Here is a 25,522-nt window from a genome sequence, read left to right on the forward strand (position 1 = left end):
AACCCAGACATTTCAGTGGCAAGTTCAGTCATTCTGTTTTACCTCCATACTAACTCAGAAAGCCTGCAGAATGCATTGATACAGATATTGTCCCAACTTTTCACTGAAATGTGAGTGAACTGACCAATGAGAACAGGAAACATTCAGCAAAAGCATGATGGTCAAAACCGTGTTCAGTAGAAAACACATAAAAATGCTCATTTTGTCAGTATTATTCTGCACCATTAGCATCTCTGAGGAGGGAGTGTGAATTGATTATTGATAGCAGAATTTTCTTATTGTAATGAAAATTACGAAATATTTTTAGCTGCTTTTTACCACTCAAATAAAACAACCAAACAAATACAAAACCCATAAACAAACTGAAACCCAAACAAAGCTGCAAAACTCCTAGTATAAAAATTTCACTTTGTAATTGAAGCTATACCAAAGCAACCACCTTAAGCTTTCTGTATCTGTGCCATTAATTACAAATATAAGCAAAGAATTGACTTCTTCCGTTCATAAATCTAAGAGCATTCTAACGAAATACTTCCCTGCCCGTGGCAAGGGGGTTGGAACTAGATGATCCTTGAGGTCCTTTCCAACCCTAACAATTCTATGATTCTAAAACGTAACTCTGTTATTTCTTCCCTGAAGTCCTAAACTGATAAACAGCCAAATTCAAAATGGTAGGGCCAAAGAATTTTCAATAAACTGTGTCTTGTCATTGTTCAGTTTCAGCTCAGAGAACTTGCCCTTGGACCAGCTGTGTCAGGCTAGTGGGTACACACTCTTAGCAACACTGCAGGTCGTTTTGTTTGTAGACCTGGGGGAGAGTTGGTTTTCTTTCACAGTATGTTCATCTAACAGAGAGGCTGTGTCAGCTGGTATCCTCTGGGAGGAAGGCTGTTCTTTCCAGGGGAGCAAATAGGTGTGCTAAGAGAAAATGGTTTTGTAGAGGTGTTGGGTAAGGAAGTTTGCAGCACAGATTTGGAAGTGTGCAGCTCAGGTAGAGGCTAGAATGAAGTTACTGAAAACCACTGCTTGTGCTAATCTAACAAGTTACAGCTTTAACTTGTAAAGCAGTAGGTAAACCATTGTGTTTTACCTAGGTGTTTTGCATTTTTTGGTTTATGAAGCTTAGTTTTGAAGGGGATTTACAAAGTCTTGTGGACAACTTTGTGAGGGAGAGGTCCAGGCCAATTTTTAAAGCTGCGACTTATGGCTTCCAGTAGAGATACAAAATTTATTACCTTGCAAGAGGTGCCTGGACACCAATGGACAACCAGAGGGAATCAGAGAGCACTGCAGCCATGTGTTTCCATTGAGATAGGGTTATAGCCTGTCATTCATTTGCTAGTTCTACTTTCTGATGCATCTAGGATGCACTTTAAGGCACTAGTTTAGGATGCAGCCTAATGAAGAGTATCAATCAGAAGCAGAGTATATAATCTAGGGTAAGTGGAGTTTAATGTATTTAAACACTGAGCCCTGGTCTAATTTCAGCTAAATCCTAATCCTTATGGTCCTACACAGTAAACTGTCTAATAGTCACATTGTTTATCTCACATAAGATTCAGATGGCTATACCACGAGCTATTTTACTATGAAGGATGCTGAGATCTCCTGTCTTAGCTACCTCAACAACTGAAGTTGTGTAGCAGAAGCCTTGACCTATACAGGCAATAATAAAATCTGTAAGAGACTTGTTCAGTGTTTTGCAGAACTGCTGAAAGCAAAGGAATGAAGAAAACTGAGTACAGCTTAGGCCAAATGAGTGTACCAGAGAGTACAGGGTTGAAAGAATAACGGAAAATGCAGAGAGGAATTAACACTCATTTCCTTCATTTCAGCTCCGAAATGCAATGGTGAATCGGAAAACAGGGAAATTCTCCATGGAAGTGAAGAAGACAGTGGACAAAGGGGTACAATGTATAAAATATTATTCCAACTAAGTATAAAACAAGCAGGGTGGTTTTTTTACACAATTTAAAAGAATTCCTTGAATATGATTCACTGCAGTATTTTTCTTTCATTTTACTGAATGTAAACATAGCATGTAATTTTATCAGTGACTAATCACTTGATCTGTTATACATTTCATACAGTAAACTAACTTCTTCCTTCCCTTCTGACTTTCTTGTTCTGAATCTAGAAGCGAGTATTGGTGATGACAAATGACTACTATTATACAGACATCAAGGGTACTCCATTCAGGTAGAGCCGACCATAATAAATGGACATTTCTTCAAACTCATTGGATTTGCATTTGTACAGAGCTTGTGAACTCATTAAAAGCTCATCAGCAAAAACTGACAATGAAATATCCCTGGACAATGATGAAAATAGCAAGGAAAAGGAGCCTATGAGCATTCCTTTCAGCTTTTCCAGGGATGGAAAGTTTGTGCAAGCTCACACAGGCAAATTCTCAGTGTTTGTCATGGCTTACGTTTCATTGAAAAAATATTCAGCTGAGGTTTACATTGAGCAAAAGGCTTTTGCAAGTACTTGGAGAGCTATAAATACTGTAATCCATTTAAGTAACTACATATTGAGCCACATTTTGATATTTTTCCACAACAAAAATATAATGTAAAATGAGATAGTACTTCACTTCCAATTTGAGGTTTGGATATTTTGTTTCTCTGAACTACCTTTAAGTGTATTTGTGTAAATAAAAAGTGAGTAGGTCAGCCATGTTGTTTTGGTGTGCATTTTAGGAGATTAAATAAAAACTAAAAAAGAAGAAAAAAAACCAAGACAAGACAGGAAGTCACTTTGAAAATGTTCACATTTGAATTAGAATGAATCCATTAATGAAATAATAGTAACTGTTCATTATGCTCAAAGCCAGGAGGCTGATAGTTTCAATACTCAACTGAAATTTTCTTCAATGGAATCATTTCACAGAACTTGAGCTACATACATTTCCACACAGAGGAAAAAACCACATGCATTTTTCTGATGTCTAATGCATATGTTCATTCTTGTTAAAATTTACACGTTGATGGTAAAACTCAGTGGTTTGGGGTTTTTTGGTCTATTTTTGGTTTGGTTTGGGGTTTTGGTTGTTTTTGGTTGTTTTGTTTTGTGTTTTTTGTGTGAGTGGTGGGATTTTTTTGTTTGTTTCTTTGTGGGTTTTTGTTGTATGATTTTTTTTCCCCTGTGGCACAGTCATTCTTACCCTATTTAGTCAATAGACATGCATGTAGTGTGAGTTCTGATTTCTAGAACAGAAAAACAGTAGGAAAACTGTCCTGCCTTTTTCAGCATTTTCTGTATTTAGATTTAGGTGTAGTATAGCTTCAGGAGGACATCAGGGGCAACATTTATTAAAGTATAGGCAGTAGTGTCAAAGATGTTTACTGTTCAGCCCATTTCAAGACTGAGCTGTTAATAGAATATATGCTCTTGGAATTAGTCCCTCTACATGTACTTAAAGTATTAGCCCATGCATTTTCAGACTTACTGATTACTGGTAGGTTCCTAGCCTGATGTAATTCCCTTGAATGAATGAATGCCAGAAAGTATTCTGTGTATCTGTTTGATAGTTAAAAGCATGGGATCCCCCAGCTGATTCATTTAACTTGCACACTTTAAGTGGTAGACTGAAAACCAAACCAAAATTGGGTGTGCAACTATTGAGAGTCATGAATCTGAAGTCATTGAAAAATAAAATAAAATAAAGATTCACATAAAAATTAGTCCAAGAGGAGTTGGAGGATGCTGTTGTTGCATACAGAATTCTTTTCCTCTCAGGAGCTCCATTGATTCCCACATTTACGTTGTTTTTCAACAGCTTAGTCTGATACATAAAAAAGAAAATTGTCTCCTTTATTGTAAGGCCATGGGCATGTTCAAAGCTCAGCTGAAGAAATCTCACGCTGGGTAAACAGCAGTGAGCTTAGAGGGGCTCCTTTATTAGTTTGCCAGGGAATGATGGTTTACTGCACCTCTAAGCACACATAAATACAACTGATTGTTGCAGACGCATCAGAACTGAAAGGGCATTGAAGCAGCTAGTTGAACAATAAATATGATCAGTGAGAGTTTGGAAACAAAGTTTTAAAGGTAATCATAGTACACTAGTTGGAAACATCAGAAATTAAAATAGCTCTGAATGTCTGTTATTGTTTGTCTCACAGATTTCAAGGTCTGCTTTATTTCTCTGCACAGTTTAGGTGTGGCTCTCTCTAGAGGACATGGAAAATATTTCTTCAGAGGGAATGTAACTGTGGAAGAAGGTAAGATACCTTCTCATGTTGCTTATACAGTAGGTTATTGTTGATTTGGTAGACCTAAAGCTTGTCTGCAGATTCCATGTGGGAATTAGATTATTTTTTTTACCTCATGGGATTTCCCCCCCTTATTTATATTAAGTATAGTCAGACTGTGAATCTTCTTTAGATGGGAATCATGATCTGTCCTCCTCTCAGTGTTCCAGAGAATCACTTGGGGTCCAATGTTAATTGTTTCTGGTGTTTTTTGAGTGAAGTAACCCAAAGCATTCTAATGGCATTGGCTTCATTTGTTCACAGACTCAATGAAATCTTTCAATGCTATAACTACTTTGGGCAGTGTTTACAGGGATTTAGGTTTGCATTTTTATGGTAACAATAAAAGTAATCAGGGGAAGAGCTATTCTTTATGGTTTTAATTTTTTATAAGTTCACAGTTAAAATTAATAGAGGAGCCAACTGTGAGTGTTCAGAGTTGTTTAACTACAAGGTCAGAGAGAAAGAGTCCTGAAGATGAAGGAAGGGCAGAGGTGTTTTTGAAGAATGAAGAGGGGGTTGAGAGGTCTTAATAACTGCTGAGAAAACAAAATGTTTCAAGAGAGGTATGCTTTTTGATTTTATGCTTAAGGTCTCTATTTCCAATTTTGCTTCTTGTTTTGTCAGTGCTGTTAAACATGATAGTCAATTTCCTTAGGCCTTTGTTCCTCAGGTGTGTTTTAGGACATTAATATGTTCCTGTACACAGAAGTGTTGTAAAAAGAAATGCTTTAAAGTTTGAGTCACTTGTACAGCAAATACATGTCTAGATCGAAAGAGAGCACAGCAGGAGACCTGGAGCTGCTTATTCTCCAAACTGTTCCAAACATACCTCTTACTTACTTTTTTAATTCAGCCATACATCTCAAATAGTCTGTCTGATATTTCCTGCTGGATGCATCACCAGAGATGTTAACACATCCATAAATAACTGTTGAGTTTTCCAAATCCTACTTTTCCTGATTCTTTGTCACTGACTGCTCACTGTCCTTGCCAAGGACTATAATTATAGTTCTGGTTTTGACTTACTTACTTTCCTTAGTCACCGTAGCTCTGTCATTGTTTATTGTGCACTCAGAGAGTTAAAACTCAGACCTTGACTTCTGAACCCTGTGTGCTTATTGTCTATTGCAAAATGTTTAGAAAGTTTTTAAAATTGCCAAAGTACATTTTTATTGTGCTATGTAACTAATTATATAGGTCTGTCTTACAGGCATTTGCATGACCTGTTAGTATAATAAACCTATTCTGAATGATCCTGTAAACTGCTGTTTCTGTTCATGAGCTGTGTGCTTAGGCTTTGAGGAGGAGAACTCTTGTGAAATGAGAAGTATGTATTTTAGCATGAAGAACTTTACAAACCAAATAGGACAAGACCCTAAGAACAGGAATCTTTTACCTTTTTGCATTTCTCTTTGCTCAAGTTTTCTTTTAAACTTGAAATATATCAGATGTAATTTGTATGAGTTAAACATATTAGGCCAAAAAAAAGTTTTTCCTATCTTTTCAGTTTTAGATTTGATTTGGTTGGGTTTTGCCAGTGTGTTAGACCCTGAAGTGTATTTGAACATAGTTTACTGTGATTTATTATACTGTGGTAATAATGCACTTTCCAAGAAGTAAGGGTTTATGTTATGGAGTGTATGTAAATAACCATCTGTTACCCAGACTGCTCCCTAAGTAACCCGTTATTATTCCTGTTACAGGTTTACATGATTTAGAACACCCTGATGTGTCTTTAGCAGATGAATGGTAAGCCTTAAACAAAGCATGAAATTGGTGTCTGTTAACCTGCTTGGTTTCATATTGTTTGTATTTGCTGAGCCCAATACTTTATGTTCAAAGACAAGGAGAGATCATGCTTATACATATTAATATTTTAATATTTTGACAACATGTTCACAGGTCCTATTGCAACACAGACTTACATCCTGAACACCGCCAAATGACTCAATTAGAAGCAATTAAACGCTACCTCACAGGAAAAGAGCCGTTGCTCCAATGCAAGTATTTTGTTAAATATGCATGTAGTAGAGTTTACCCCACCTATAAAACTGTTCTACTGAACCTTCTATGAAATACAAAGCTTAGTTTTAACAGTGGTAAATTGCGATTGGATTGTGTGTCTGATGTTACTTTGGAATTTCATTTGGTTTTGAGGTTTTCCCAGTGTATCAGTAAAGATATCAACAATACAAATTTCTGGCTTTTTATGGTAAACAATGTGCCTGAACCAAACATTCAGGGTTCAATTTGGATGGTGTAGCTATGCTACACAATATTATCACTCTCTCTGGTGTTTCAAGTTAAACAGAATTGGTCTGAATCACACCTTGGATCACATCTCCAAAGAATACGCCAGGTATTTCATTAATATTTTAGGAAGTATGCAGTTAGCATTTCTGAACTGCAAAGCACAATAAATAAATTCAGATGGATAAGTGAATGTTTTGTCTATTTGAAGAAACGTAGAGCTTTTATAACTATTAGCAAACCTGTTTTAACCTTGTGCCATGCAAGTGCAAGCATTAGATAACATGTGCGTGAATGTTACACGAATTGGAGAACAATTTTGAGAGTTTTAATCTATAATTGTTCTTATTGCAATGAAATTATCTGAAAAGCTTCACTGTGGTAAAATAGCATGTAATTACATGGTAAATGCTTAATAGTCCAAAAATTGGAATGCATAGCACAGGTGAAATAAAAATGGTTTCATCATCTGAAAAAAAAAACCCCAAACCCACAACACTTCTGTATGCACATATGTTTACTGATTTTAATCTATTTTAACAGGTGATAAAGAATTGATCCAGGAAGTTCTGTTTGATGCAGTTGTGAGTGCACCAATTGAAGCTTATTGGACGAGTCTAGCATTAAATAAATCAGAGTAAGCAAATTTTATGCCAGTTGTTATGGGTCAGTCATGGATGAATTTTTAATAGCTATGTTGGTAAATTGGTGGAATACCTAATGAATCCTGAGATGCATAAAAACTTTATGATAACCATTTGATCCTATATACTGCTAATTTTGAGTTCAATGTTTAGTGATTGTGTTGCAGTGTACATCACAATGATTAGCTGTAAGGTTATATAATTTTCACAGTATAACTAATAAAATTGTATGGTATCTACCGCTTACAATTGTAAGTACTTACAATTTAGAGTACTTGTGAAATTTAATGCAAAATTTACCAGAATTGTTGATGGAATTGGCAGCTTTTCTCAGAACAAAAAATATATAGAAAACCTTGTGCTAGTAAAATAAATAATTTCTTGAATTCTTTTTTTTTGTTTGTTTGCTTGGTTGGTTAGTTTTGTTTGTTTTCCAGAACTAACTGGGATCCCGTTTTGTGTTTTAGATAATTAGGAGATTAGAGTGTATATGTTTTAGAGTGTATATGTTTTGCTTTATCTTATGATGTACTAAAGTGTTAATATAACACATGGTTTTTATAAGCATATATATATAAAATATGTATATATGTATACATTAAAGAAATCAGGTGTTAAGATTAGCAGTTTGCATGAAATACTGTGGTTGAAGGGCAGTTCTGGAGATCATCCTGATTATATTTTGCTAAATTTGAATGATTTTTTAAAAAGCTGAATAAAAACATATATTGCTGTAAAGCAGATACTCATACTGAATGAGTAAAACCAATGTGATAAGATCTGATTCACCACATTAAGGATTATCCAATCTCTTCTAAGAAGATAAAGAAATTGTTTCATATTAATATATTCTAGACTTTGATGAATTATATAGAGACATAAGGTTTCTTGCAATCCTCCTACTCAATGGTAGTAAGCACAGGGAAGACAGCTGTGGAGAGATGCTAGCAGGATACTTTTGATTCCCTTTCATATGCTGACTTAAACTAATGAGACAGGTCATTAGTGGAAGAATGAAGTGTGAGACAGTGAGACCGTGGTCCCTGTTTTTGTGGTAATATGACTAAGGTCCTTGTAGCCATACAAGAACTAGTTTTAAAGTAGCTACCAGATAACAGTGCAGTCACAGAGTTCAGCCTCAGCTATCTTCCCAACCCTTTTTTCTATGGACTTAAGGCTAAAGCCTATTGTGATAGCACCAGCATTTGACTCTGAGCTAGCTATTTCTGATCTAGCTTAGTTTTTGCTTGCTTGAGCAACAGTCATATCTATGCCTTAAAGCAAAGATATACCGCAGATGTGTTGAATGGACTGGGAGTAAGATCTGGAATTCCTACTCGTCTTGAATCACTGGGTGTTAGTGGCTATTAAATAGTTGGTTTCCACCAACTCCTCCCCATAAATCTTATCGATTTTACTGTATTTGACTTTTTAGTGACTCTTGGTCTAAATAGTATTTCTACATTGTTATATTTTCCAAAGTCCACATGACTATAACTTTAAAAGCAGTATTTTAAAAAACTAAGCAAGCTGCATTTAATCTTTCTCAAAAATGTGTGCACTTGTACTTGCTGTGACCAGTAATATAACTTTGGCTTTTTACTGTCTGGAAACATTATCTTTGATTGTGTTCTGCTCTATTTCAGAAATTCTGACAAGGGAGTGGAAGTTGCCTTCCTTGGAACACGGACTGGACTATCACGTATCAACCTGTTTGTGGGTCCAGAGCAGCTTACTAATCAGTAAGTAACAAAGCTGTGCTTGGCAGTCATATGAGAGAAGAAAAAAATGCTTATGTTTAGGAAGCCCATCTGTCTCTTCCAGTTTTGTGCTGTCACACTAAAATACATAGAATAAATTAGAAGGATTTTCTAGGATACTGAGATTCTTTCAGCAACTGGAACATTTGAAGCAATAAGCTATTTTATACCCAACCCCCCTATATTTACTTTCCTCCCACTCCATTTGAGTGTCTCAAATCTTTATTCTTTAGATCAGAATTATGAAAATGGTACATCTGCAGATGATTTTTTTTTTTTTTGTTTAACTGTCCCATCTGAAAAAACTCCTATCTTTGTAGGCTTTTTCAGGGATTTTGCATCATTGTTGTGGAAAATATCTTTGGTCTTAAAACAAAGGCAAGTGACAGAAGTATACCGGGGTGAAAGAGTGATCAGGAGATCTCATTACTCAAGCATTTCCTGTTTTGCCTGGAGGTGATGTTATCTGGTGCTGGTACAGGCTTCTTACAATGGAGATCTAGAAAATGAAGTCCTGTAATTACTTACTTTTTTCAGGTAGCAGTTTGGTAGTGTTGGGCAAATCTGTATGCATTATGCATGTGAAAGAAAATCTGCACTTGATGTTTGTGATAAATTAAGTTTATTGAATATAAAATTATATGTGCTTATCTGACCACAAAATATTACTCTGGGGTGAGTAGGCTGACAGGTGAGATCAATAGCGCTGCAATTTCTTGCTGCCAGACAGCAAACCAGAGCAAAAGCATAAAGACCATATTTGCTCTTTTCTCTGACAGACCTCTCTCTCTCAGCATTCCCAGAGATTATTGAAGAATGAAGTATGTAGTTGTTCACTGCCACCCCTTACATATTATTTGGCAAGTAGGCTGTTAAATTGCTTTTTTTCATTACTTAACAGTGAGTGCCAGTGACAACAAACCACCAAATCTCCAGTGCCTTTTCCATTTTTTATAGTTCACAGTTCTTGCATTATGCTGAGAGAAAACTTTTTAGACAGCATTTCTATTTGTACACATCAGTACAAACATTTTACTGAGAGACACTTTTTTTTGATAGTATGTATTTCCATCCTTCACAATAGAAGCGATGGCAAGTGTGTCACAAATAATTATTAGGTGTTAAAGTTAACCCTTTTGTTAAACAAATCATATTAGAAAAAAAGGCCAAAACTGTTTTCTTTCCAATTTTGATTTTTCATCTTTCAAAACTGGAAACCATTGTAAGGCATGCGACAACAAATGTCTATTCCTTCTCTCTTCTTTCTAAAGAGATTTCCTGACAGCTGAAGATAAGGAGAACATTTTTAACGCTGACCATTTTCCACTGTGGTACAGAAGAGCTGCTGAGCAGATACCTGGGAGCTTTGTCTATTCAATCCCATTTAGTACAGGTATATGATCTTGTCATTCTCTAAATAGTAAGCCATAGATGATGCTCAAAGGATTTCCAGTATGGCAGTACCAAGTGAGCTATGTAGCTAGTCTGAATTGTTAATCTCAAATATGCATTGAAAGCTGCAGCTACTTTTTCAGTTCTTTAACCAGGTGCCTCTTTTACAGGGCTTCCGGTGAAACCCCAAGATGCAGTGTAACAATTTTCATTTACTATTTACTGAACTTACAGCTTTGTATTTTAAGCAAGAGAAGCCCAAAAGAGCAAGTGTCCACATTCATGAGAAGCCCTACCTGTTCTCAACTTTGCTGTCACTTTTAGCAAAGAGGTCAAAACCTGACTGCTCATTTTGGTGTTTTAAGCTCTATGTTGGGGAATTTTTAAATGGCAGTGCCTCTGTGTTCTGTGTGTATGTAGAACATGATATTGTCTATCTTATTTTCTGAGCACTAAATCCAACAGGATTGTTACTTCAGACTGAGGGGAAAAAAGCTGAGTTTCCTCATTTTGCTACGTTATTTCATTATTTTTTTTTTCTTAATGCACCCTCCAGAAACTGCAAACAAAAGCAATGTAGTGACAGCCAGTACTGCTATTCAACTTTTGGATGACAGAAAATCTCCAGTTGTTGCAGGTAAAGTTGTTGCAGTTTATTTGTTCTGTTCAGGGGGGTGGGTGTGGGTGTGTGTGTGTTTGTTTTAAAGCAGTTTATTAATTCCTTACTTTCTCTTTCTGGGTTAGCTTGAATTTGATGTAGGAATATCATCTTTTAAGAACAGAGGAGGAGGGAAAGATATGGTTACTCCTATAAGATACAACTGTATGACTTAGTGCAGAGAATGTTTAATGACTCCTCTCCCTAAGAACTTGATCTTTATTAATTGACTATCCAAGCTCATGAGCTATAGAGTTTGACTTTGTGGACATAATCATTATCAGTAAAGCAGTTTTGGTAGACACAATTCTATATCATCATAAATCAGAATATGTTGTGTTAAGGAAAAGGACATATAAAAAAGGACTATCTGATGTGTAAAGGTTCTACTAATCTCCAGGTTTGAAAATCCTGTCCTATAACAAATGATACAAAGTGGTCTTTTTTTGTTTTGTTTGTTTTCTAGATTATCAGAGAGGTGATTTGATCACAGTATGTAAACTGAAAAACAAAACTCTACAGTCTATCAGAGAAGAGTATAATAACACCTAAAGGCTAAAAGATTGTTTTACAATTATAGATTAGAGACAAAACATACAGATTTAAAAAGGAGAGTAATTAGTTTTTAAATCACTAGACATTCCTCACTCAAGTTCAGATGTTTTGCTGAACAGTTTTATCTCGTTCCCAATGACTACCAACTTTGAAGGAGGAGTCCATTTAGAGAAGTCTTGTGGTTTATTCATCTCATAAATAACTGGTTAACTCATCTCATTTTTTTCCCTCATATTTAGAACATGATTTAAAATGCAATAAGATACAGGGAACACAATCATGAAACAATAAGAATGTGCCAGATAGTTGGGAAATATTTAATCTGTTTCCTCAAATACAGAATATCTCCACTGATAATAACTGATACTGTGTTGTCAGTGAGAAAGCACCCTTCTGACACCAGTTAGCACAAGTACATTATTCACAATGTACCGAACTCTCCTATGACATAACAGGAAATCCTGATTTTGACTTCATGTTCCTGTTGAAGCATAAAATAGCATTTGTAAACTTATGTCAATGCAGATGTCTGCAAATAGCTGGAGATGTAGTTAAGAGTTTTTACTGTATGATGAAATAGTTTGATGTGCTATTTAGGGAATGATCCATCATTTGGAGTTAGCAAAAGGCTAAAAGGTTTATTATGCAGTTTACCACACAACATCTGTAAATTTTGTATGATTAATAGATATCTTAATAGATATCTTTAGATATCTTAAATATTATTCTTTCCTTACTAGTGCTTGTAATTTAGTGTTGACTTTGAGGAGGCGTTGCATATAGCCATCTCTAATACTGTCTGAACAAGCTTTGGTTGGGTTTTTTTGTTATGGGGGTTTTGGGGGTTGTTTGGTTGGTTGGTTTGTTATGTGTTGGTTGGCTGGATTTTTTGGTAGCAATTGCAAAACACACAGGCATATGTTTCTTCAATTCCCCAATAATTATGTTTAATACTGAGCATTCAGAATTGGGTCCTATACTTTCTGGCTAAGGTAAATACAGAGTCTTCAAAACTTTTTGATAGCAAGTAACGTGAAAGATTTCCATGCTATCTGTAAATGTATAATGGCATGAAAAATATGAGCAGTGTATTTACATTCTGAAGGACATCAGTGGTTCTTTTATTTTATTTTTTTTTTCAGTATGAAGCATTTTTAAGAATTGTCTTTGACTAATATTTTCTCTTTCTTCTTACATGTTTGCATGCTTTCATTTTTTTTCTGGGAGGGAGGAGGAGAGGCCTTCTTGGATTTGAACAAACCATTTTTCTTGAAAGTATCACTCAGCCAGTTGCAGCCATTTAGAGAAAAACAAGTATATGCATTACTCTTATCCTCTTTAGGTTGGAAATCATAAATATGAGTTGTCAGTCCTACTTTTTCCATCAGAAAAATTTCAACAAAGTATCCAGCATGTAGTTAAATTTTTAAGTTTCATTTCTATTTTAAGCAAAATGGATTTGAAGGCAGAAACTGGAGCAGTAGTAAATGGGAAAAGTTTGAAGGTTTTATTAGCCAGATGTGGGAGACTAAAGTAGGATTATGGGTAACATTTTCAAATACCTATGCTGAAGTTCAAATTTGGCCAAAATGTCTCATTTTAATTTGTGGCAACTAAATATTCCTCATCCCTCTTTGGTCTGAGTGGATTAGAGAAAGCAGCAGGTTGGGATACACATTTTGTGTAAAATCATGCAGTTCCTTAGAGGGATTTGACAGAAAATAAAACTGTGCCAGGATGTTGCTTGTTGCTGATCTCTACAAAAATTTCAATCTGGCAGAGACTAGAACATTATTATAAAATGGAAACCTGAGTTGGAACTGCACACAAGAGGCAAAAAAAGGAACAAGTCCAATTCTTACTACATAATCTGAGTCTCTTATATTTTCTTTGTAGAATTTTTTTATTAATTCTATTTTTTTTGTAGAAAAAGATCAGTTACAATAGACTTCAGATGCCATGAGGCTTATTGCAAGTAGGGAAGACTTAAGTAAAATCAGTGAGTCTCCAGATTGTCACTGCAGAGAACTTGAGTATTACTGCTGCGGTTTGACCGTCTGTACCTACTAATACGAGTTAAATAGAATAGAATAGAATAGAATAGAATTAACCAGGTTGGAAGAGACCTTCGAGATCATCATGTCCAACCTATCATCCAACACTACCCAATCAACTAAACCATACAACCAAGCATCCTGTCAAGCCTCGCCCTGAACACCCCCAGCGACGGCGACCCCACCACCTCCTCAGGCAGCCCATTCCAGTGAGCAATCACTCTCTCTATGTAAAACTTCCTCCTAACCTCCAGCCTAAACCTCCCCTGACACAGCCTGAGACTGTGTCCTCTTGTTCTGGTACTGGTTGCCTGGGAGAAGAGACCAACCTCCGCTTAAGTGTCAGAATGTGTTTTCTTATTGGCAAATAAATGTCATTTGTTTTTAAAATCCCTTGCACATCTTTCTGTTGAGATTGTGATTAATTTTTTTAACAAATTTAAATTTCTGTAGAAAGTGTGGAATAAGGGGACAAGGCTTTAATAAATTCGTGTAGTAGCAAAATAGTTATTACTGCTTATAAAGAGTTCAATTTACTTGCAGGAGAGAAAGTGACAATAGAACTGAATGCAGGGGTGCGTTTAGGTTTAAACACATTTATGCTCAAAATTGCTCTGTCTCGGTGTTCTCCATGACCATGTCTCCTATATCAAGTTTGTATTAAAATGCTATGTCTCTTCAAACCTTCCATGTTCCAATATGAAGGAGAATGGAAGATAGTGAAATGAAAAAAATGGTAGAATGACTGTAGCCTTGAAATGCACACAAGAGTCTCATAAGATTAGCATGCCTTTCATTAACAAAGATGGAGCTAGTCAATATAGGACATCTGAATTTAGCAACCCAGCTATTAAAAATGGGTGAACTCATTTTTGGCTCTTTATTTGAATCTCTGCTCCCAAGTAGTGAATATATGGGTATCTAGAAAAGTGCAAAATGGGATGTGTATATGTTATAGATGTGTGTGTTTGTGGGGGGTTTTGTTTGTTTGGCCTTTTTTTTTTGAGAAAGGTGATGGTTTAATCATTATTATTTTGTTCAAAATACAATTTTTAATATGCTTCACACCTGGACATTTCTAGGCAAGAAATGGGGACAAAAGAAAGCCAACAAAAGTCATCATGGAGTAAAGCAGGCTCTGAAAAAAGAGACTGAGGGAGTTGAGAGAGTACTTGAACCTTCATGTATGCAATTCCCGTTAGATGCATTTTAGCTCAAAAGTTGCAGTACCCTAAAAACCTTTTGTGTTGAAAGAGACCATTGTTCACAGAAAACACGAAAATTAGCCTGTTGGGGTGTTTAGTTAAAGATAACAGAACTGGCATAACTTTCTTAGGGCAAAAATTTATTAAAGAACACCAAAGAAAGTATCTGATGAAAATTGTCAAGTTCTCTAACTTTTTTCTTCATAGAACAAGGAGAGTATGGAATTTCAAGCCTCACTGTAAAAGTTCATAGGAATGGGTAATAAAAATCTCTGGACACATAGTCAGATGAATGAAGAATTAAAATCATGCATGAGAAAAGTCTTTACTCTCGTAGTCATTTGAAATGTATAGTTTCAAGGAGATGAGGATAAATTTATTTATCTTTATATATTATGAGGCTGCTAAAAAAATCTGAATTTAAGTACACGCTTGAGCTAGAGCAGGTTACCCCAAACCATGTCCAGTCAGGTCTTGAATGAGTCTGAAGAATGGGAGGACACACACTCGCTGGGCAACCTCTTCCAGACTTTAGCTACTCTTACAGTTAAAAAAAAAAAAAAAAGTGTTTTCTCTCCCTTTTCAAACCTGGTCCACTTTGCAAAGAGGCATGCAAATTTGTCAGGGACAACAAAATATGCCTACATTTCTAGTACTGGAGTCTATTACCATGTGAACATGAGACAGCTTAAAGAGTGATAAGATTTAGTCCGCATATCACAATCTTTTAACAAATGGCTATGCTGTCAGTTGCAGGAACCTAAGTGTATACATTTGAATAAGTGATACTACTATGAACCCTAGCTGAATGTCATCAGCATGCTATTTCTGTGATGGAAAGGCTGCAGTAGAAAATGGTTTAAAGGTATCAAATATAACTAGATATGATACCTAGATAGGAAAAACAGATGGTGTTTTATTACTGTTGCCACCTATAAAACTGCAGAATTGAAATAAGTTTTGCTTCTGTGACACCAAAGTATGATAAAGGAGTATGTGAAGTGGTTTTATATTTATTTTCTACCAAAATATTTTATTAAGTTCTATATTGAACTTATTTATCAAAGCTGAAATTGGGACATAGAATACACAAGTCATCTACACACATGCTTTTTTGTGGCCTCCTAATCAAAATCAAGTAACATTAGAATTTCATTGTTTTAGAAACATGAAAGGCTTTATCGATGCAGTCAGACAAGTAGTTCTTGAAAAGAAGCAAGCCCTCATTCCTCTGTTGCCTCAATTAGAATAGTAGATTAATGGAAGTGTATCTGAATTAGAGAGAAATTATTCCAGTAATCTGAAGATTTCTCTTCTTCAGCAAAACTGGAAAGAAAAGAAATCCATGTTGTACTTATGTATAAGCATCTTTGCAGTCATTTTCTATCAAAGAAGAGTGATTGCTTTGGTTGTGCATTCAAGTGTTGCCATAGCTCTCTGAATCTACCCTGACTCATTATTTTCTGCTGAAGCTACATTTAAAAAAAAAAACAACAACCAAAATAAAAAATGATTGTAGTAATTCCTGTTTGGATAGAAAAGGAAAATCAGTGTAGAAAGAACCCTGTTTTTCTTCACAATTGCAAGCCTCTTGATTGGAGCTTTTGTTTTTCATTTGTATGTTAGGCATTCCTTGTACAGATGGCCACTCTCCTAATCTTCTGTGGTGAAGGTTACCAAAAAGTCTATAGCTCTTGTGAGAATAGTAGACCCATAGGGGTCAGGCTCTGTCATTTGTGAACATATTGAATAACAGTTATACTTTGTACACAGTCCTTTCAAGAGAACAGATTTACTGTTCATTTCAGAATGATTAAGGATGACCAATTTTTTTTTTCTCCCCCCACAGCCATTGTTTGGCAGTAAAAGCCAAAAAGAAAATGGTATATGTTTTCTACCACCCATGATTGATAGTTTTATATAGTGTCTTCTCTCTGTGTAGGTATGTGACACAGAAGGTACCAGGGAATCTGTCCTGAAATGCATGACAGGTGCATTCAATTCCATAGTAGATGGTGCCGTGCCCCAAGGACGTGATAAGTGTTAAGTTACTCTGTTCTCTGACACACAATAATGCTGTGAGACTAACAGACATAACTTGTCACACATGAGATTTCTTTGAAAGAAACATGTCCATATGGCCTAGCAGAATAAGAAAAAACACCTACTACTGATTTCTGCTAAACTGGCAGGTAGTACTGAAGTATTAATATATGTAAATGTTATTTAGATTTAAATATATGCTAATGTATATTTAAAATACAATAAGCAGTACTTTGTACTCAGGTGTGGGAGATGTAATTGAAGCTGGAGAAAAGGAAGCCTAACCCTCTTCTTTTCACTGAAAGTTTGATTTTTTAAAAATGCTTCCATTAAAAATCCTTAGTTAGCAAACAAGGAATGTTGCATTTTATAATAGAAAACAAATTGTCTGAAGTAAAGCCAGGATACTTTCCCTTTCCAGTATTTAATGCTTAATTATTTTAATAGTTAAATCTACTATTGTTACAACAGCACATAGAGTAAATACATCTGCTCTGTACAGTTTATACTTTTTTCACTTTTTTTCCTCACAAGTATTGCTTTGATATTATTATATTATTAAGGACATTTGAGCAAATGTCACTGTCATACAGCCCTTCAAATTTATGATACAATCTATACCACTGCGTTTTAATGTGAAGGCCGAAGGGAAAATGAATATGTCATCGTAATGACACACTAACCAAATTTTTGAAGTGTTCTAAAATACATGTTTTCCTTGTCAGGCAAGACAGTGATTTGCTTAATCTTTACTCCACATTATAAGCCACAGAAGATTATATTCAGCAGTAACATTTAGTAAATCCCTCAAAATGTTTTTCATGCTTTGGTGGAAAACCACTAGTTTATGTTTTTCCCAGAGTTTCTTGTTCACTTTGACTATTATCTTAGTATTCATAAACTAATGTTTCAGGAAAATGGATATGTGTGTTTGCACAGTCTAACATTAAACAACTCATACACTTAGGTTAGAAGCCATGACTTAGGAAACATGGTTTGTAGATGCATAGAGGTAAGCTTATCCACAGAACACTTCAGAGCACGTAGTAAAATCCATCCCCTTCTCCGCTGGGGAGAAACTGAACAGAGAATCTGAAGTTAGATGGCATATTCTCAACCATTCACAAATTTGTATTTATTTGTGTTTATTCTCAATTAATTTTACCATACAGAATTCATATGTGAAACAATTGAGGAACAGGGTTTTTTAAGATCTGATGGTGTTGGCTTGAGAGTTTAACCCCTACTTATCTAATTCTTGGACTTTCCTCACCCCTTCTCTGTACAGTTTATACTTTATACTGTTATACACCCCTCTGATGGATAAATTAGTGGAACTGTATAATATTAAGATCTATAGCAACTCACACAGAGCATTCTGCCCTTTGCTTCTGCACTTCTGCTGTGCTGTTGGAAAATTTTGGTTGGTTAGTTGGGTTTTAGTATCATGTAATTTGGGTAGGAGGACAGCTCTTGTGATTTAATAACAGTCAGATTCTAGGGCCATTTTACCAAATAATTCCTGATTGCAGAATGAGGCAGCAGATAAATTGTCAGGTCCTTTTAAAAACTCCAGACATTGCTGTGCAAGTACAGAGATGCAATTATGAAATAGTAGTTTATTTTCCTCGCAGTAGATTGTATTTCCAAATATGAACAGAGTTTTCTCATTTGCATGATGTGTCTTGCAATGAAGATGGCAGCCTTATGCAAGAGGTTCAACACAGTGTAGATAGCCTTAAAACACCAGAGGATTCCTCTGTAATCAGTAAGAACAAGCAGCTGCAGCTTTCACAGGAGGTAGTTATGAAGTATGTAGTCATTGGTTTGTTTATTATGGCTTTCTAATTCCTACTCCTTCTCCCCTGTTGTGGCTTACTGCCTCATCCAGATGATTGATGGTGCTGCATGTCTCATCTAGGAGAACATGCACTCACATCTCAGGTAATATAAACCCAGGAAGTACCAAGCCACTTATGATTATTATGACTATGCCATTGTCAGCCAAGTTCAAAGATCAAAGCTGCAAAACTAGGCATACTTCCTAGGTGCTTAATTAAAGCTTATGTATCTTCATCTTCTGGCCATCAAAGATAGAGGGTTATTAGTAAGCAATGGTTGTTGGGCTTTTTTGTTTTGTTTTAATATTGGTAATGATAGGCAATGTATAATGCCACTAATTCAAGAAGAGGGATCCTGATTTTTGTTTGGACATTGCAGTACTAGGAAATAATGAAACTGAATTTTGATTGAGTTTTCCTGGATGGAAAGACACACACAGCAAGCCTGTTTCAGGCTAGTCTTTCTTGCATTTCAATCTTTGTTTCTTTCAATATAGGTACTAAGGATGACATCTGTGCAGATCATTAGTGTATTGTACTTTTTAATTGTAATTTAATTAAATTGAAATTTTTAGAAAGCATCTCTTGTTTATTTTTTAATTTAAAAAAAAAAACAACAGATAATATGATCTGCAGTTCCCTCTGCATGAAAGACAGGAATAAAACAATCTGTGTGTTTTGTCTTGGCAAATACCTTGCAGAGTAGCATGTCCTGATACTTTGCTGACTTTGGTGGGGAAGAGTGTTTTTCACAGAGATTAGAAAAAAATGCTGTGCTCACTATAATACCTCTCAGGAGATTTCTGGAAAAATAACAAAGCTTTCTCGGGAACCTTTATCTGAAAAATAAATCCGTGCAGACAACTTATTTCAGCGGCAGATGTCCATTGCTAAGCTTTACAAATTAAGGGCAGTTCTGTGGGGAATCTCTTGATCCAGTCTTCCACTTGTTATTGTCAGTAATTGTTATGGACAGTAAATTGTGCCTTTTATTTCTTTTTCAGTAGATGTATATTGTTTCCTGTACTTTGCTTTTATAATTTAAGCAATTGAATCAACACTTTCTTCTCTGGATGTCTGTTATTAGCTTAGCATCATAAATAATTGAAATTCATCAATTGCATTTTCATAAATGTTGTAGTTGGTCTTCTAAACCTTAAATTAAAAAAAATCAGATTTTTGCTGAGATTTTTGTTGTTGTTTAGCATTTTTCCTTTCTTTAGCAAACAGCAAATTAGGAAGTTTAAACAAGATTTTTACATGGATTGGCTTGCTCTGCTCCCATAGCAGTGCAAACTAATGGAAATACAAAATACTTCACTTTCTGGCAGAACTCCATATCATTTTACAGCCTTATGTGTGCAGGAAAATCCCCAAAGCACATTAAATGTGGCTGGGAAAGACTGTCTTTAAGGTGTTATTGTGCTCTTCATTGCTTCTTCCTCACTTTTTCTTTTGTTTCCTTTTTTTTCTTTTTTTTGGTTAACCATCTTACAGTAAGGCAAACCTGGAAGTTTTTTGTTGATAGGTCTGTTTATTAAGGACTAGCTTCAGATTATTCCAAACTAGGAAATACCAAATCAAGCATTGGTTTTCCTTTCCTGGAAGATATCAGAGGTGTGAATTTATTTGCGATGGAAGCTCCACTGTTGTGTATGAGCCTGTCAGAAAAAGTGAGGATGAAGTCTCTCTAGAGGTCAGAGGTTTATTAGCTTTCATTGTAGAAACTGCAGTTTGAGTGCAAACATGCTTGTTTTAGCTTGTCACTGTAGAAAAGCACTGATTTGCTTTGGCTCTGAACTCATCATTTGGCTCATGGACAGTAAGATCCTATCTTGTATTACTTCAGCCTTCTCTACCTGAAAGGTTATGTTTTGCCTTGTAAAATGTTAGTGTGACAGATAAATAAAATAGTAGAATATCTTAGCTCTGACAATAGATTAAAATATGTGGTAAAAATTACTGAATAAAGGAAGAAAGCAAACTTCTGAGATATATCCTCAAGGGATCACATTTAAAGAGCCTGAATATAGATACTCTAAAAATTCTGTGCCAATGAGGTGAAAATGTAGGGTACCACACTTCAACCAAAATGTAGAAGATCTGCAAAGGTTACAGGGAATGCAAGAGGGGGAGGAGGAAGGGAAGAAGAAAGGAGTATTTGGCCTTACAGGAAATTTTTAAACAACTTGATTTATTTTATTTGAGATGGTAAAGAATGGAGAGAGCCTGATAATAATGTAAAGTATTTAGCAGTACAGGACAGACAGGACAGTCAGTAATTGATTGTCTTCAGTGTCTGCTAGATTTAGATTAAGACCAAGATGCTTAATTTTCTCTGGACATGAAAGTAACTGCAGATGCAGGAATGAGCTTTAATATTTAGGTTGCAGTTGTTACTAAGTAGGTAAGAGCAAGGGTTACATGACTCTTGCCATATAGCTCATTATTCAGTTGAGGCTGTTATTAGAATAGCAACAGAACTTGATCTTGGAACCCATCTGTTGGAAGGAGACAACACAGCCTGTTTTTTCCCTTATTATAGACCATTACTCAGCCATTGTACTCATGTCTGCTGCCCAATGGAACAAACAAGCAAGATTTTTACCTAAAGTTTAGGGTAGATGCTGAGAGTTAATTTCTACAATAGCTGACTAGACAGGTCTTTAACCCTGTCACTGTAGAAAGTGTGAAGCTGCGCAAACAGCCTGGACATATTTCATGTAGTATTGGGAAAGGTTGGTTGCTTTAAAATTTCTGAGAATTACTTTAAAAATACTTCTGAACATTCCAAACATTCTTTTTATTCTAAACTCCTATTAGTCAAGTGTTGTTTGCTTTAATTTTTTTTGCTGGAGAAAGTTAGTGTAGACCCTTGAATGAATTCAAATCAATGTTCTTTCTGTGAGAGAGAGAGAGACAGTGTAAACATGCAGCTATATTATCCTTCTTACTGAAGGGCAGCACTGTGATAGGAGCTGCATCTGCAGTCAGGATATTTGCAAAATGGGACACTTGTCTCTGGATTTGGGAATAAGAATCTTCAGTAATGTCTGTAGAAAGCATGTATGCCAGGAGGGTAATGGGTAGCGTTTCCTCATATGCGCTATATGCACTCATTTGAGTGCCTGTGTCTGGAACAGCATAACATTTCTTTCTTCAACACTTTCTCAACTCTTTTCTGTCTTCCCAAGTAATTTAAAAATGGTATGTGGCAGCTAACAAAGTACTTTCTATTTTCCAAGTTAGATTACAGATGTAATGCTATGTGATAGTTAACAAAGTACTTGCTATTTTCCAAGTTAGATTACAGATGTAATGTTAAATTGTGGTCTTCTAGGGCAGATATGAAAAGGAAAAATTGTATCTGGAAATGTTATGGACACATTTCAGTTACCAGTGCAGTGTATAGTCTGGCTGATTCTAATATTGATTTCTGGATACATACCAGGTATCCTAAGATCTTAAAATATAGTCAACAATTCATAGCTATGTTTTCCTTGCAGAAAGCTCACTCTTGTCAGTTACTGACTGTAGATGCACCATAATTCATGTGTTGTGCTAATAGTAGATCAAGAACTAGTAATGGAGAATGAAATACTTTAAAGTAGCTACATCAAGATTTCATTATCTCAGTCTTAAATAGTGGCTTCAGAATATTCATACACAAAATATAAACTTATATTCTTCTACATAAAATATTAACATATATTCCAAACTATATATATTTATATTAAAAAAGAAAAAGGGGTGAAAAATAAGAAAGAAAAAAACATAAGCAATAATTCTATTAAACCAATCCTATTTAATTTTTAGTTTTCAGCTGAGGTGCTTTAGTTTCAAGAAACCAAAGAGAATTCACTCAAGCCGAGGAACTACCAAAGGGCTCTTTTTCCTCAGGAGTTCCATGATGTCTGACTGAGACCAAATGTTCTTTGTGGTATTTAGCAGTAATTGCAGCATAAGCACAGCCATAAACAGCAGCTGCCAACATCATTAGGCAAACAATTCCGCAGACAACTCCAGTTATTACTACAGTGGCAATTGCGTGACGCAGACTAACAGGTCTTGGCTTTGGTTTGGGTTCACAGTTTGAACGGCTGCTTTCCCCATGTTCATTGTGATGAACATGCTTTGGAGAGCTTCTGTGCTCAAAGCTATGGTGGTGAATGCTGGCCAGATGAACATGAGCTGTCCTTAGCGGGCATGCTCCAAACAGCTCATAGGGAACTTTGAGTAGGTCCTTTCCCTTCCGAATCCCTGGTGCTGAGCAGATAATGCCATCGCTTATTCCTCCTGGGAAAAAGAAAAATAAAAAGGAGAAAAATATTGATGGTCTTAAGATTTGATGGTTTCTTCATTGTCTTAAGGAACCGTTGACAGAAATCTGAAGTAATTTTATCATCACCTTTGAATTTATACTTTTAAAGTTTTATAACTGTATTTGTAAGATGTCTTTCCAGTCAGATCAATAGTCAGATTATTACATTTTAACGCTCATATAAGAATATTGACAAGAAGTAATTCATCAAGAATTAAATTACTATGATTTTATGAATATAAAGATAAAAAATAACAGTGGTATAAAAGTAAGAACTGAGTCTCAGATAAAAACAAAGAGATATTAACAGTCTAGTAATTCCATTCAAATGTGTGCCATTGCTTCCTCTTATAAAGAGAAATGGAAACAGTATATTTAGTAAAGATTTCCCACTTGAAATACTCCATGAAATAGTAATTGTTCTGACATCATCTGCTGACTGTAATGAAGCAAAGAAAAAGTTCAGCAATTTCTTGGTAAGAAAATATACAGACATCTGAAGGAGTTAAGTTTAATCAATCTGTTACCCTGCTCAAATGGTAACTTTCATGATTGCTTAGGTCCAGCTTCTTCTGGATATTTTTAGTGTAACAGGAAGTGAAGTAGGAAGCCTCAGTCCTGGTAAATCACATAGTTGTTTGTCAACGTGTAGAGGAACTCAGACTGAGCACAGCCTTCAGATTTCCAATTAGTTCATACACTAGAGCTTTAGGGGTATAGTGCCTCAACGAGGCCAAAACCAATGTTTACATAGTTTTAAAAATTAACTAATTGAATCAGCTGAATTTTCTTCCTCTTCTCTTTCCAAACCTTTCAGCTAAAGCCAGGCATAAAAATTTTCGTCCTGAAAAGACTTTGTCTGAGAAAGCAGTGAATAAGCAGACCCAAACTGACATCAAAGACTACTCTGCAAATACCGATGATATTTCAAGACAGTTACAAGCACAGCAGCATCTCTGGGTCTTTAGTAGTCAACCCAGATCCTGATTTCAGACACCTTCAATATGTTACTTTGAATGTGAATATCAGTAAAATCTTGCAATTCTTTAAGGATGGGGAAATCCTTAAAACTTCTGTGCTTTTAAGTAACCAAATATGTGTGCTTATAACAGAAGATGGAAGGCCCACCTGAACTGAAGCAGTCTCTATAATTATTTATGAGAATGTATCAAATGTCAATTGCCTAAGCTGGATTCAGCTAAAAATATTCATATGGTTTAGTGTTATATTTGACACAAGGATCAATATTTTAAAATGTAGACAATGTTCCATCTCCAGCAATGTTTTGTTAGGACTAGCTAAAAACATCTCTAGAGCTACAATACTATTTTATCATAAGTATACAATATGAGTCATGGGAAAGATTAGTGTGCAACATAACTAATTTTTCTTCATGGGTTTCATGTGAGTAATTGTAGGGAAATATAAGTGTAGAAAAGATCATGGTGTTCAGGCTTCCTTTGAAACTTCTTGCTAAAACAGATATATAAGTTCCATATTACTTAATTTAAGTAATCTGTACAGTGTTCAGAAAGATGGAAGGGCATCACTGAGTTTCTAAACAATGTTGGTTTTAAAAATAAATTCCAGTACTTATGCTGCTGGCAGAGTAATTAAGATAATCTGATTTGTTTATCTTGGATCATTACATACTTTTGCACAGAGAAGTCAGAACCCCTGCTGAATTTTTTATGTAGGGAATGATTCCAGCATAATACAGCTAAAGCCTTGGGATAATGTAGTATTTTAGCAATCCAAAATATGAAGAGTTTAACCCTAAGAGTTCAGCCTTCTGTATTTTCTAAAAGGTTGCTTCTGTCAGTGGCTTTACCTCACCCAGAGACTATTCCTGTATTAATTTTGTTGCATAGCAAGTACAGTATTCCAACTGAATTGGGGAGTTCTGCTGCCTGAAAATGGTAGTCCATTCAGTCACAGGCAATATGGGCCATCTTCACATGTGCCATGTTGCAACATGCTCCATCTCTTCCATACATAGAGAGGTAAGCTGTTGTTCAGATGCAAACATCAAACATCAAAGCCTGATTTAGAGAAAAGCAAATTGCCCAGCTATTCTGAATTCTCAGTCTGAACATACTTCCTGGGAGAATGAAAGAAATTAATTTTAATATTTAATTCCTTTAGAATGAAATAATCTTCTCCTTTCTATAGATAACTCATGGATATATTTTAAAACAGATGTGGCCAAAGTATGAGGCTACTTTTATTTGTAAAATTCACTCTTCCTCACGTGATGACGTTACACATTTCTGTCAGGAAATTGCCAATCAATTCAGTACCTCATTTGTTTAACAACACATTAGGAAGCAATACTAGTCAAAAACTTGTTTAAGGGGTAACATACATTTTTAGGTAAAGTATTCTTTCTTCTTTTCCAAATATTTTTTCAAAATATTGAAATATGTCAAAATATTGAAAACCTACAAAGTGATATTTTAGAGAGGAATTAGAATCTTGAGTTCTTGAAAGCTGAATCAATATTGATATGTCTTGATGTTTACCCTCATGCACCAGGTAAA

At 35.5% G+C, this 25,522-nt stretch overlaps 1 protein-coding gene across 4 annotated transcripts in view; it reads left to right on the forward strand.

Annotated features, from left to right (window-relative positions):
- The window catches only part of CACNA2D3 (calcium voltage-gated channel auxiliary subunit alpha2delta 3), a 425,193-nt gene that overhangs the window by 332,493 nt on the left and 67,178 nt on the right, over window positions 1–25,522 (forward strand). For all 4 annotated transcript variants that reach the window (XR_008462276.1, XM_009910018.2, XM_054162207.1 and 1 more), the window contains 9 exons: window positions 1,836–1,907; window positions 2,138–2,199; window positions 4,159–4,226; window positions 5,963–6,008; window positions 6,162–6,259; window positions 7,053–7,146; window positions 8,800–8,895; window positions 10,185–10,306; window positions 10,862–10,942. Coding sequence is in view for 3 of the 4 variants with exons in the window: in XM_009910018.2 (XP_009908320.1) it covers window positions 1,836–1,907; window positions 2,138–2,199; window positions 4,159–4,226; window positions 5,963–6,008; window positions 6,162–6,259; window positions 7,053–7,146; window positions 8,800–8,895; window positions 10,185–10,306; window positions 10,862–10,942 (739 nt within the window). In the remaining variant the exon portion in view is untranslated. The remainder of the gene's footprint in view (window positions 1–1,835; window positions 1,908–2,137; window positions 2,200–4,158; window positions 4,227–5,962; window positions 6,009–6,161; window positions 6,260–7,052; window positions 7,147–8,799; window positions 8,896–10,184; window positions 10,307–10,861; window positions 10,943–25,522) is intronic.

Source organism: Dryobates pubescens, chromosome 1 (genome assembly GCF_014839835.1).
Source record: "Dryobates pubescens isolate bDryPub1 chromosome 1, bDryPub1.pri, whole genome shotgun sequence".
Classification (NCBI taxonomy): Eukaryota; Metazoa; Chordata; class Aves; order Piciformes; family Picidae; genus Dryobates; species Dryobates pubescens.